At 42.3% G+C, this 13,778-nt stretch overlaps 1 protein-coding gene across 1 annotated transcript in view; it reads right to left on the reverse strand.

The window, feature by feature from the left end:
* sdk1a (sidekick cell adhesion molecule 1a) overlaps nucleotides 1–13,778 on the reverse strand; it is an 839,938-nt gene that overhangs the window by 143,822 nt on the left and 682,338 nt on the right. Inside the window, exons 21-23 of the mRNA XM_078240149.1 lie at nucleotides 10,029–10,220; nucleotides 9,654–9,775; nucleotides 5,673–5,782 (exon numbers count right to left, since the gene is read on the reverse strand). Coding sequence (XP_078096275.1) covers nucleotides 5,673–5,782; nucleotides 9,654–9,775; nucleotides 10,029–10,220 — 424 coding nt within the window. The remainder of the gene's footprint in view (nucleotides 1–5,672; nucleotides 5,783–9,653; nucleotides 9,776–10,028; nucleotides 10,221–13,778) is intronic.

The raw sequence follows: 13,778 nt of genomic DNA on the forward strand, positions 1-13,778 counted from the left end.
ACCACAAGTTATTGTACATGTGGGGACACACGACATAGGGAGGATAGGGGAAGGGGATATTAGGCAGGGATTTATGGAGTTGGGGTGGAAACTAAAGGCCAAGACTGACAGAGTGGTTATCTCTGGACTCTTGCCTGTACCACGGGATAGTTTAGAGAGGAATAGGGAGAGGGAAGGTTTGAATTCATGGCTGAGGGGATGGTGCAGGAGGGAGGGGTTCAGGTACTTAAGCAATTGGGGCTCGTACTGGGGAAGGTGTGACCTCTATGAGAAGGATGGTCTACACCTTAATCAGAAGGGGACCAATATCCTGGGGGGTAAATTTGCTAAGGCCATGCAGGGAGGTTTAAACTGATTCGGGGGGGGGGAGGGATCCTGAGTAGTGGGGCTGAAAGTGAGGGATGCATGGATGGGGACTGCAATGCACGGCATTGCAGAGGTGGGGTGGAGCAGGGTTTGAAATGTGTATACTTCAATGCCAGGAGTATTCGCAATAAAGTGGGTGAACTTGCAGCGTGGATCAGTACCTGGGACTTCGATGTTGTGGCTATTTCAGAGACATGGATAGAGCAGGGGCAGGAATGGATGCTGCAGGTCCCGGGGTTCAAATGTTTTAGTCGAAGTAGGGAAGGAGGTAGAAGAGGGGGAGGGGTAGCATTATTGGTCAGAGATTGTATCACAGTGTCAGAGAGGAGGTTTGATGAGGACTTATCTGTTGAGGTAGTATGGGCGGAGATTAGAAATAGGAGAGGAGAGGTCACCCTGTTGGGAGTCTTTTATAGACCTCCTAAAAGTTCTAGAGAGGTTGAGGAAAGGATTGCGGAGTCAATCCTGCTTAGGAGTGAAAGTAATAGGGCAATTGTTATGGGGGATTTTAACTTGACTAATATTGACTGGAATTGTTATAGCTCTAGCTCGTTAGAGGGGTCAGTTTTTGTTCAAAGCGTGCAGGAAGGTTTTTTGACTCAGTATGTAGACAGGCCAACTAGAGGTGAGGCTATATTGGATCTGGTGCTGGGAAATGAGCCAGACCAGGTGCTAGACTTGGAAGTTGGTGTGCATTTTGGTGATAGTGACCACAATTCGGTTACGTTCACCTTAGTGATGGAAAGGGATAGGCATGAACCTCGGGCCAGTGGTTTTAGCTGGGGGAAGGGTAATTATGAGGCTATTAGGAGAGAATTAGGAAACATAGGTTGGACTAGGAGATTACAGGGACTGGGAACGTCCGACATGTGGAGTTTTTTCAAGGAGCAGCTACTGCGAGTCTGTGATAGGTATGTCCCTGTCAGGCAAGGAGGAATTGGTAGGGCTAGGGAACCGTGGTGCACCAAAAAAGTTTCTTTGTTGGTTAAAAAGAAAAAGGAGGCTTATGTTCGGATGAGACGTGAGCACTCGGGTAGTGCACTAGAAAGCTTTAGATTGGCTAAGAGGGAGTTGAAGAGCGAGCTTAGAAGGGCTAAAAGGGGACATGAGAAGACTTTGGCGGATAGGGTTAAAGAGAATCCTAAGGCGTTCTATAGGTATGTCAAGAACAGAAGGTTGGTTAGGGCAAGTTTAGGGCCAGTTATAGATGGCAGAGGGAAGTTATGTGTGGAACCGGAGGAGATTGGTGAAGCATTGAACCAATATTTCTCTTCGGTGTTCACGCAAGGGGACATGAATATAGCTGAGGAGGACACTGGGTTGCAAGGGAGTAGAATAGACAGTATTACAGTTGATAAGGAGGATGTGCAGGATATTCTGGAGGGTCTGAAAATAGATAAATCCCCTGGTCCGGATGGGATTTATCCAAGGATTCTCTGGGAGGCAAGAGAAGTGATTGCAGAGCCTCTGGCTCTGATCTTCAGGTCGTCGTTGGCCTCTGGTATAGTACCAGAAGATTGGAGGTTAGCGAATGTTGTCCCATTGTTTAAGAAGGGGAACAGAGACTTCCCCGGGAATTATAGACCGGTGAGTCTCACTTCTGTTGTCGGCAAGATGTTGGAAAAAATTATAAGGGATAGGATTTATAGTTATTTGGAGAGTAATGAATTGATAGGTGATAGTCAGCATGGTTTTGTGGCAGGTAGGTCGTGCCTTACTAACCTTATTGAGTTTTTTGAGAAAGTGACCAAGGAGGTGGATGGGGGCAAGGCAGTGGACGTGGTATATATGGATTTTAGTAAGGCGTTTGATAAGGTTCACCATGGTAGGCTTCTGCAGAAAATGCAGATGTATGGGATTGGGGGTGATCTAGGAAATTGGATCAGGAATTGGCTAGCGGATAGGAAACAGAGGGTGGTGGTTGATAGTAAATATTCATCATGGAGTGCGGTTACAAGTGGTGTACCTCAGGGATCTGTTTTGGGGCCACTGCTGTTTGTAATATTTATTAATGATCTGGATGAGGGTATAGTTGGGTGGATTAGCAAATTTGCTGATGACACCAAAGTCGGTGGTGTGGTAGACAGTGAGGAAGGGTGTCGTAGTTTGCAGGAAGACTTAGACAGGTTGCAAAGTTGGGCCGAGAGGTGGCGGATGGAGTTTAATGCGGAGAAGTGTGAGGTAATTCACTTTGGTAGGAATAACAGATGTGTTGAGTATAGGGCTAACGGGAGGACTTTGAATAGTGTGGAGGAGCAGAGGGATCTAGGTGTATGTGTGCATAGATCCCTGAAAGTTGGGAATCAAGTAGATAAGGTTGTTAAGAAGGCATATGGTGTCTTGGCGTTTATTGGTAGGGGGATTGAATTTAGGAGTCGTAGCGTTATGTTGCAACTGTACACAACTCTGGTGCGGCCGCACTTGGAGTACTGTGTGCAGTTCTGGTCCCCACATTACAGGAAGGATGTGGAGGCTTTGGAGAGGGTGCAGAGGAGGTTTACCAGGATGTTGCCTGGTATGGAGGGGAGATCCTATGAGGAGAGGCTGAGGGATTTGGGATTGTTTTCGCTGGAAAGGCGGCGGCTAAGAGGGGATCTTATTGAAACATATAAGATGATTAGAGGTTTAGATAGGGTGGATAGTGATAGCCTTTTTCCTCTGATGGAGAAATCCAGCACGAGGGGGCATGGCTTTAAATTGAGGGGGGGTAGTTATAGAACCGATGTCAGGGGTAGGTTCTTTACCCAGAGGGTGGTGAGGGATTGGAATGCCCTGCCAGCATCAGTAGTAAATGCGCCTAGTTTGGGGGCGTTTAAGAGATCCGTAGATAGGTTCATGGACGAAAAGAAATTGGTTTAGGTTGGAGGGTCACAGTTTTTTTTTAACTGGTCGGTGCAACATCGTGGGCCGAAGGGCCTGTTCTGCGCTGTAATGTTCTATGTTCTATGTTCTATTAGCACATAAAATAAATGTTTTAGATGCTTTTGATTCTTTCCTTTCAAATCAGTTTAACTAAAGTAAATAAAATATCATTCAGGAGGAATCATCCATTTATTGTTTTGATATTTTTCAATTAAAACAAATTTTCTAAAATGAAAACAAGATCATGAGGTAAATCAGACACCTGAATTATACTTTTCCCCCCCACAGGAGCAAGTTATCACATTGATTGGCTGCAAAATAATTCATGTCCACAAAGGAGCACCATGTGACACAAAGCTACAGAAATACCAACCTAAGGAATTTCTATATATGCAGATTAATGCACTCCCTAACGAGTAATGACAAGCTTGAGCAAAAACTCACCCTGTGACTGTCATTAAATGAAAAGCTTTATGTGCATTTAAAGGAATTCTATCTAATTTTTTCCTTATTTCTAGTTTGAAAATCTTAAGTAAACTGCTCATGGAAAAAAAAGCTATGCCAATCAGATGTTCCACCTAGCTTACTTCCAAGATCAATCATGGCGAACAGCTGTATTGAACAGAACAAATACTAGCTATAGAAAAGGAACAACAGAAAAATACCCCAGATACTGGTTATGTATTTGATAGGAGACTTTAGTCAATTATTGTAGTAACTGAACAAAAATGATAAATCCATTGTCCGAACAAGCATGATAGATCCATTACCCACAAGAGACAAAGCCATTTTCAGAAGTTAAATATACTCGCAAATTTCAGCTAATGGTGCACTAATTGGACTTGTTGTTTTAAGAACGATAGAATGTGAAATCATTTTTCAATACAGTTGAAAAATATCCAAGTAACAAAATGTGGCAGACGTCGTCCAGAAGTATGCTTTGGTAGGCAGAATGAAGAAGAATGTGTTTTTTTGCACCTCACAATTAAAGCGTATTTGGATTCCAAAGGTGCAACACTATTTTAATCACAAGAGTGACATTTTGAGTTGCAAGTGATTAATTAAATAATTTCTATTTGCCATATATGTCTGCATTATGAGTGCAAGTACAAGTACAAGTCAGTGAGTTTCCTTTTAATGTCTACTGCACTAACATATTGTTCCCACATGCTGCTAAAATGGATGAGCTGCCAAGACCACCCACATAACAGAGTTTACATCTCCAGAAACACGATGACCAGATTGCTCCCGAGTGACAGAATAAGTGCTGTGAATGGAATTGTGTCAGTTTAGTCTTAATGACCATACCACAAATGATTACTTGAATTAATTTTTTTCATATTTCATTATGTTATGACAACAAAGGGCCCTTCAAAAGCCTTCATCTTCCCTTGATGACATGGATGCTTCAAACTATTTCCCTGGAAGTTGCTGGTTTGGAGCAGAGACAAGAATGCCCGGTGGAAAAGCAACCCAGTCTCCAGATGGTAGAGTGTTGACATAAAACATACATCCATAAAGTATGGGTACTGCTTGGTCTTCATTACTGAGGCACTACAGAGATTATCTTGAAGTAATCAAAGGAAACTGGTGAAATATGTTTCTACTCATTTCCTTTAACAATAGAATTATAGTTTTTGTTGTTCCAGTGAATTTTTGTGCTCAATGTGAACAAAGTAACAAAGTTTGGGGCAGCATAGTGGCACAGTGGTTGGCAATGCTGCCTCACAGCTCCAGGGACCCGGGTTCGATTCCTGGTTTGGGTCACTTGCACATTCTCCCCGTGTCTGTGTGGGTTTCCTCCAGGTGCTCCGGTTTCCTCCCACAGTCCAAAGACGTGTGGGTTAGGTGGATTGGCCGTGCTAAATTGCCCTTTAGTGTCAGGGAGACTATATAAGTAAATGCATGAGGTTATGGGGATAGGACCTGGGTGGGATTGTGGTTGTTGCAGACTCAATGGGTCGAATGGCCTTCTGCAATGTAGGGATTCTATGATTCTATGAAAGTATCTTGGGGAACAAAATCATTCTTTATTAATTTTTGTCACCCACTGTCAGGTTGATTGACATAAAGCCCCATCTATACTGTCCAACAATGTGTGTTAACCCCAACCTCTGATGGAATGCCCTTTATTGAACTTACATGAATGTTTTCACTTCTCCTTTCTACCACCCTATGCTATCATAACTGCTTTCAGACTCCCACAATTATTCCACATGCAGACCTTATTGTTCACTGACGCCTTCAGCCTATTAAGTCAGGGATGGATGAAAACCAAATAGCAATGGCACAGTGCTAACATTCTGATGAGTCATTCGCCCAGGTTCTTTGATTTCATTTTCCACTGAAGCTTTATGCAATAGTGAATTAAAATATAAAGACTGTGCTTAACTTAAGGTTAAAACAAATATACAAACTCTACATGCCAGTGTCTGTTGACTCACCTGTAGTATGTATAAGGAGTTAAATTTGGGATCTCTAACATCTGGGCATCTGGTTCATTCTCTGCTTCATACAGTAAAACCCACTCTTCATCTTCTCCAATCACTCCAATCTGAGGATAAAAACATGAAATGCAATTGATGCTGGAATCTACGTAATAACGAGGGAAAAGTTGTTAGACTATTGTTAAAATGGGAGATTCTATCATTAATATAAGCAAACAGGCGATAGGTAAAACATTTTTTAAAAATTGTGATTCTACAGTTTTGATATGTAATATTTTTGTTTCAGCAAGTTAAAACAATTGATGTTTTATTTAGCTATTACAAAATCAAAATACAGAAAAGTCATAATCCAGATAACGAAGTTAATTTGCTGCATCCATTTTAAAGTTTAGGTAGAATGTAATATTAAAATAAATACTTCTTTAAAAACAGATTATATACAAACTATTTGGGTAATAATAATTTCATTTCCTCATATACGTATTGCTAATACCCAAAGAATTGAACATCAGACTTCTCCATGCTTGCTTTTTCAATTTAGCTGAGAAAGGGTACATTAATTTTGGATGTGTCAGGTATTTTCCACCTCTAGTGAAGAGGAACTCCTGACACCAAGGTCAGACCTTGCTGCTGGTGATAGCAGTATCTTCAGTTAATGTCTGTAAATTTGCATTGTCAGCACACTTGCGATTTTCCCTAATCTTCAAAGATCAGCACCAGGAATTTCCTGCTTGAGCTCGAGCAGTCCAATGCTCTGTTTATAGAAAGTAGTTTCTCCAAATGCGGTCAATCAGGCACTTAACTGGGCAGGGGTGGCTCTTCACCAGAAGCAAGGACCACAGGGATTCATCTACCGGGAGCTGCCAGCCATTGCTCTGCAGCACCACGCGGGAGTTGGTAACTACTGTTTACTCCCATTTGAGGTCGAGGATTGCTGAGGAACCCAGGCATGAGGTGAGTGATGGCAGGAAAGGGTATCACAGAGTGGGGATGTGTAGGGAGGGGGAAATGGAAGTCAGCAGCAAGGGCATGAGACTGGCTCTCAGTGGGCTTACCTCTTCCCAATACTAGGTTCCTTGATTAGGCACCGAGTGCTTTCGAATAAATAGCATCATTCCTCCCCATCCCCCCAAGGAGCCTGCTAGCAATCCTGACAGTTTGTATTTCTTTATTGGGGTTCCCGCATGTCTAGTATCCCTGCCTGCCGCTGCGTGAATAATGGCAGCAATAGGCTGAGGCCCTTAAGTAGACATCAATTGTCCACTTAAGGGATTCAACTGGCAACTGGCAGAAAAGCTGTCCACCAGCCTTTTCAACATGGATTTAACCAGGACATGTTTGGGAAGGCACTGGGGTCCCCACAAGCTACCCACCCTCCTGCCAAATTAAATTCCCCCTCAACAAACTTGCCATGGGAATGGCATTAAGTTCGGTCCTATATCTCCTACTTGTCACAGCACCAAGCTCTCACGCTGTTCAATGCAACACAACCCCATCACTCAACTAACTGCAATTCCTGGCACTCAGAATTATGCGTAACATCCAGATACTCATCCTCATACAATATTGTCAGGCACACATCCAAACACTGCGGGACAAAGACTGTGGCTTCCTATGTCACTGTCAAGACTAAAGGTGACATTATGTTCCTGCCTCACGCCCCTTTTTAACTTAAGCCCAGTCTCATCCTGCTATCTTGTGTGATGAGCAAGCTGCTGATGGTGTGATCTTGGAATTCTTGCTTCCCACCCACGCTTTCCTCACCATTAACCTTTCCCCTCAGCCGAGCCACAGCAGCATAAGAATAAGAAACAGAGCAACAGTAACACAATGCGAATGAAGAAGCTTGTCGGTTGATCTGATACTCAGATCTACTAGCTCATCTAATAGCTCTTTGCATACATCAGAATGTGAAGTACAGGGGTAAGATCAGAACATGTTGGGTCATGCAGGCATGAGTGGACTGCACCCAAGAGAGGGAGAAAGAGTGGTTTATTTGCCACTTCACTAGAGGGTAAGATTGAATATGGGTTTTGCTGCAAAGAACTCAGATATGGACCTTGATGGGGCAGCATATAAGAGAGCATTAAGCACACCGAGGTACTGGGTGCATTAGTTGCTTGCCAGGCAGCCTCTTGTCAAGGAACATGGAGGAGACAGGCTCCCAAGTTGACAGAGAACATGAGCCTTTGAGTGGGCAGGTTACCTACTTCTTTACAATCTCTGCCAAATTAAGGAACTCAATGGAGTACCTCCAAAAAAATACTCTGGAGTGCTTCCAAACACTTTTGTAATGGCAGATGTTCTTAAAAATTGCCTTACCTCCAGTTTGGATGCCTTGGTCCTTTATGGAATACTCATGCAGCTCAACACCAGTTGATTATTGGGAGATTGACAAATTAGTTGCCAGGACCTGCATGATTCAAATTTGGTATCCTGGTTTCACATCAACTGACTGGGCTATGTGAGACCACAATAGCATCCATTCACAGCCTTTCAATACACACTGAGGATGCTGGCTTGGTTGCCGTTTCTAAGAGAGAATGGTGGAGGCAGTGCAGTGGAGTTGAATTTCTCACCTGTATTTTTTCACAAATGCTGCCTGACCTGCCATGTGATTCTAGCATTTTCTGCTTTTATTCGTAACTCTTTCCTCCTCAAGCCTAAAAGCCTAATCACCCCACATTGTTGGGTAATCTTCTCTAATCAAAGGTCCCAATCCACAATCCACAATCCCCATTCTTCTCAGTCTGGATTAGTGATGCTCCTTCATCAGAGGTATATCCGCAATCACTGTTGTGATTTCTGGTACTCTCTCTGGAACCATGTTACTATCTCCCTTTACCCATCTTCAAAATACTATCTCTAGTTGTGCTTTCAGTCTCTCCTGAATTCATTTCCATCTTGCTCCTTGTCTACATGCCCCCCCTCTATCATCCAACAGCATAAAAAAAACCCACAATGAAGCTGTCATTCATCTCATTCGCTGCCTGGTGAGCGCTTTATACTGTTCAATTAACTGCCACATTTGTCTATGTAATAACACTGACAACACTCCAAAGGTAACTCATTGGTTGGGAAGTGCTTTTTGACGTTCTGAGGACATGATAATGTACTATATAAATGCAAGTTCTTTCACTTAAAAAATGGTATCGGTGAGGAGTATTATATAAATGTTACTGTTGCTGCTGTTCTCACTGAAGAAATTGAGTGCACCATAAATTGCTCATTAGCAAATATCAGAATGTATAATTATCTTTTTCTCCATTTGCTGAGTGTTGGCACTTCTTCAGTGAAAGCAGATTCATCAGTCAAAAAATTGGCATTAGACCAATTAATTCTTGACCTGGGGAAAAGTGGAATTGCTCCTGGGATTTGGAAAGAGTTGTGCAGCTGAACTTATTGCTCTCGTGTCAAAGCACTTTAATCATAAACATGAATCTCAGCTTGATGTTTATCTAAACGTTTCTTTCTTCTAAATGAAGAAAATAAGAGTACCTTATGAAAGAGTGTGATCTGATACTTCCTCAGAATGGTTATATATTGTAGTGCAATGAAATTTAAAACTTTCCTGTCTTTGTTCAGTTTCTGGCAGATTGAAATCTATTTCCCACAGATTTGTTGAAAAATGACTTTACAGTGACCTGTAAAAAGTCGGTCATTTGTTCGATAATGTGGCAACACATGATAAGAAATTTTTTTCTAAAATATAGAGGACAGATATTTATGACTCAAAACGACACAATTCTTCATTGTTAGCTGGTAGATCTACCAGGTGAATTAGAAAACTCAACTTGGTGATATGGAGCTGATAAGTTGCTTCAAGCAAAATACAGAAAGGTTTAATCAATGGCTAACTCATACTCAGATTTCTACTCACTCCCTATTGATTTGCTCAATCGAAATGTGCTGGGTTCTGTGCTATTGCTGAAAATTTACTATTTTGCATAGGACCACATCTAAAAATATGCCACAGACCTGTCCTTCCACTACCCATTTTGAGATAGACGTTTTTCCATCAAACCCTGGCCGGAACTGCAGCATGGCTGATCGGGGACTAATATTTGAGATTACAAGGTTAGATGGAGCACCTGGGAGTTCTGAAAAAAAAAACACAGAAATTTAATACATAATATCATCTCTTTTATTTTCCTTTCACCGTGAGCACCAACAAGAAGGCAAACAGGATATTACATTAGTGAAAGTAACTGATGGATAAATCATGCAACTTGTGCAATGTAGAGCCCGAGTTATATTCTTACTTATTAATAAATCTTAATCAATTAAAATGGTTAAGTTATGAGTAAGTTAAGATTGTCAATTACACTCCTATAACAAGAAAAGATGTCTCACCTGGTGGCACTCCAGATGAGATGGTAGATAATGTCATAACTCCAATTCCAGCTGTTGTCATGGCTGCCACTTCAATGGTGTAGGTGGTGAGGGAACTAAGTCCTGTTACCTTGTATTCGCGTGTTGTATTTGACAATTTGCGGCTCAAACGACTTTCATTTCTGTTGTGCACTTCCCAAGAAATCTGGTAACCTGCACAGCACAGAAAGGTGTTCAACGGAGATTGATTTCTGTCAGTATTTTATAAGTACGCTGGTACCAATATAGAATACATGCTCCTTCAGTGAACACTGCTCTGTTTTTGGCAGTCTGTGACATGATATATTTAAGATGTCATGCATCAAATTCTTTCCACAGAGAAATGGATCCGGCAATAATGAAATGAACAAATTCACGAGGCAGTTTTGAAGACAGTTCATGTACAGAAAACAAATTCAGAAAATACAGTCTGAATATACAGGTTATTAATAATGTCCTTGTGCAACTTTTAACTTTAATAACTCTGGATGTACACACGATAGTATCAATCCGTAAATTACATATGAAAGCATAATTCACAAAGTTTTTGCACAAGAGTTTAAATTTCTAGGCTTCAACATAATTGTCATATTTTGTGATACATGATTGAATCTGATTTTCCAACAGTTCCCCTTTTTTCCTTCTGCATTATTTTCCATCAGTTTCAGCATCATTAACAGCATTAACAATAACATTAACATTAAAAAAAGCTTTATGAATTATCCCTGGAGCATGCACCAAAACTTTTCAGAGCAGGCAGATTGTGGAATCAGTCAGCGTGTAATGCTGATTTAATTTTAGTGGTGCCATCTTCAACCTCAATACTTCAGCTAACGTCCTGTCTTAGCTTTGCACAGCTGAACATGCATTCAGCAGCTGGAAGGACCCCCCACCAGTGCTGCTTGAAGGGATCATCAACCATTTGCAGGTTAGTTGCTGTTTGATTTCTCTCAGCTTTTGCTGTGCGAATAGATGTGATTTGTTCTGCACTTAAAAGTTGAAATCTACAGGGAGTGATGCGGCACATGGAGAAGATCTTGGTTCTCACTTCAGGGTTTGATCCACAACATTCGCCTAGTTGTGGTTGCTTTAGCTTTTGTTGTCTTTGGCCACCAGCAGGATGGCGAGAATGAGGACGGTCAACATAGAGTAGGACCACTTATAGAGTCATAGAGGTTTACAGCATGGAAACAGGCCCTTCAGCCCAACTTGTCCATGCCGCCCGTTTTTTTTAAACCCCGAAGCTAGTCCCAATTGCATTTGGCCCATATCCCTCTATACCCATCGTACCCATGTAACTATCTAAATGCTTTTTAAAAGACAAAGTTGTACCCGCCTCTACTACTACCTCTGGCCGCTCGTTCCAGACACTCACCACTCTCTGTGGGAAAAAATTGCCCATCTGGACCCTTTTGTATCTCTCCCCTCTCACCTTAAACCTATGCCCTCTAGTTTTAGACTCCCCTACCTTTGGGAAAAGATATTGGCTATCTAGCTGATCTAAGCCCCTATCCCTATCCCCCTGATCTATACTTGGAGGAGGAGGTGGAGAAGGGTTCTCGGCAGAATGCCATATCTATCCAGGGTCTCTTGGAAGCATTTCTCCGAGTATAACCTGAGTGAGGGACAATGTGAAACCATTCTTGTTTCAATAAGGATGTGCTGATTGAAATCTGCCACTTCTTACAACCAGATCTGCAACCTCACAGCAGGCAAGGACAGAGCTATTAATGTCTGTGAAAGTGACCATGGCCTTCAACTGCTTTGCATGGACTGATCTCATGTCGGAGCAGCAAACATCTCCAACATCTTGCAGTTTACTATGCTTACAAGGGATGTCACAGATGTACTGTGTGCAAAGAGATGAGAATACATTGCATTCTCTCTTTCCAGAAAGAAACAGGTGAAGTGAGCATGTGGCTTTGCCAGGAAAGCGGGCTTCCTCATGGTGCAGGGTGCCATTGCTTGCATGTTGCTTTCCGGGGCATCACATGTAAATTTAGAGAAGTACCGCAGCTGCAAAGGGTTCCACTCTCCCAATATTTGGCCAATCGGCAATCATACTCAGAAAAACATGCAGCTCATTGCCTGGTATTGTGGCAGTAGGCATGAAAGCTTTATTCCTTGCAAGTCTGCGGTACCATCAGCATTTGAGCCACCATGACTCTGGTAACATGTCTCATGACTCTGCCCTCAATCCACAACTACACGGGTAGCATGTATATAACGACAGCCATGCTGCCACATGAAACATCACTGAGTAGACTACTTGTATGCGTAAACAACACTTCTACTGCCCGAACAGATATTCAAAAGCCCTGCAGTACTTGTCTATGAGACCATAAGACATAGTAAGCCACTCGGCCCATCGAATCTGCTCCACCACTCAATGAGATCATGATGTGGTATTCCTCAACTTCAGTTATCTCCACAAGTCTTGATTCCATTCCTGATTAAAAGTCTGTCTATCTCAGTCTTGAGCATACTTAATGAAGCAGCCTCGACAGCCCTCTGCAGTAAAATATTCCACAGATTCACTACCCTCAGAGAAGAAATTTCTCCTCATCTCTAAGGAATCTTAAATGAGTGACTCCTTACTTTGAGATCATGCCCTCTGTTCCCAGACTCTCCCATAAGGGGAAACAACCTCTCAGCATCGACCCTGTCAAGCCCCTGAGAATCCTATACGTCTCAGTAAGGTCACCTCTCATTCTTCTAAACTCCAATGAGTACAGGCCCAACCTACTAAACTTCTCCTCCAAAGAAAATCCATCCATATCCAGGATCAACCTACTGAACCTTCTCTGAACTTCCTCCAATGCCGTAGAAATGAGACCAAAACTGTTCACAGTATTCTCGGTATGGTCTAACTAGTGCCTTGTATAGTTTTAGCAAGACTTCTCAGTTTTTATACTCCATGCCCTTTGAAATAAAGGCCAACATTCCATTTGCCTTCCCTATTACCCGCTGAACCTGTATGCTAGCTTTTTGCGATTTATGCAAAAGGGACCCTAAAAATTCCTCTGTGCTGGAGCTTTTTGCAGTCTTTCTCCATTTAAATAATATACAGCTCCTTTATTCTTCCTACCATAGTGCATAGCTTCACATTTGCCTACATTATATTTCATTTGCCGAGTTTTTGTCCACTCATGTAACCTGTCTATATCTCTCTGTAGATTATTTTTGTCATCTTCACTACTTTCCTTCTCACCTATTTTTATGCCATTTGCAAACTTGGCAACAGTACATTCATTTCCCTCGTTCAGGTCATCAATATATATTGTAAATAATTGTGGCCCCAGCACTGATCTCCATGGCACTCCACTGATTACAAATTGCCGTCCTGAAAATGCCCCTTTTATCCCAACTGTTTTTTTTCTATCAGTTAACCAATTCTCTCTCCATGCTAACATAGTGGCCCAAACACCATGTCAGAGTGCATTACATGATTCGTCGTGCTCTGCTGCCTCACATACAACTTTGCTTTCATGAGCCTTTGCCAGCAGGTATACAGTGGGCAGCTGAGAAGGAGGGCAAGAGGAAGGGAGGAGGCAACCACCATAGCCCCTTTTCAATTGGCTAATTTGTGATCAGCTCATCCAATCACAGTTGCAGGGAATGCAACCCAATTCCTATCAACAGTTCCACACTTTGGATGCAATCTTTCCAAAAACATTCAAAATGGGTTGATCTTACCAGCACGCCACACCAGTCGATTGGTGCGGTGAGCCG

The sequence above is a fragment of the Mustelus asterias genome, chromosome 23 (assembly GCF_964213995.1).
Source record: "Mustelus asterias chromosome 23, sMusAst1.hap1.1, whole genome shotgun sequence".
Lineage (NCBI taxonomy): Eukaryota > Metazoa > Chordata > Chondrichthyes > Carcharhiniformes > Triakidae > Mustelus > Mustelus asterias.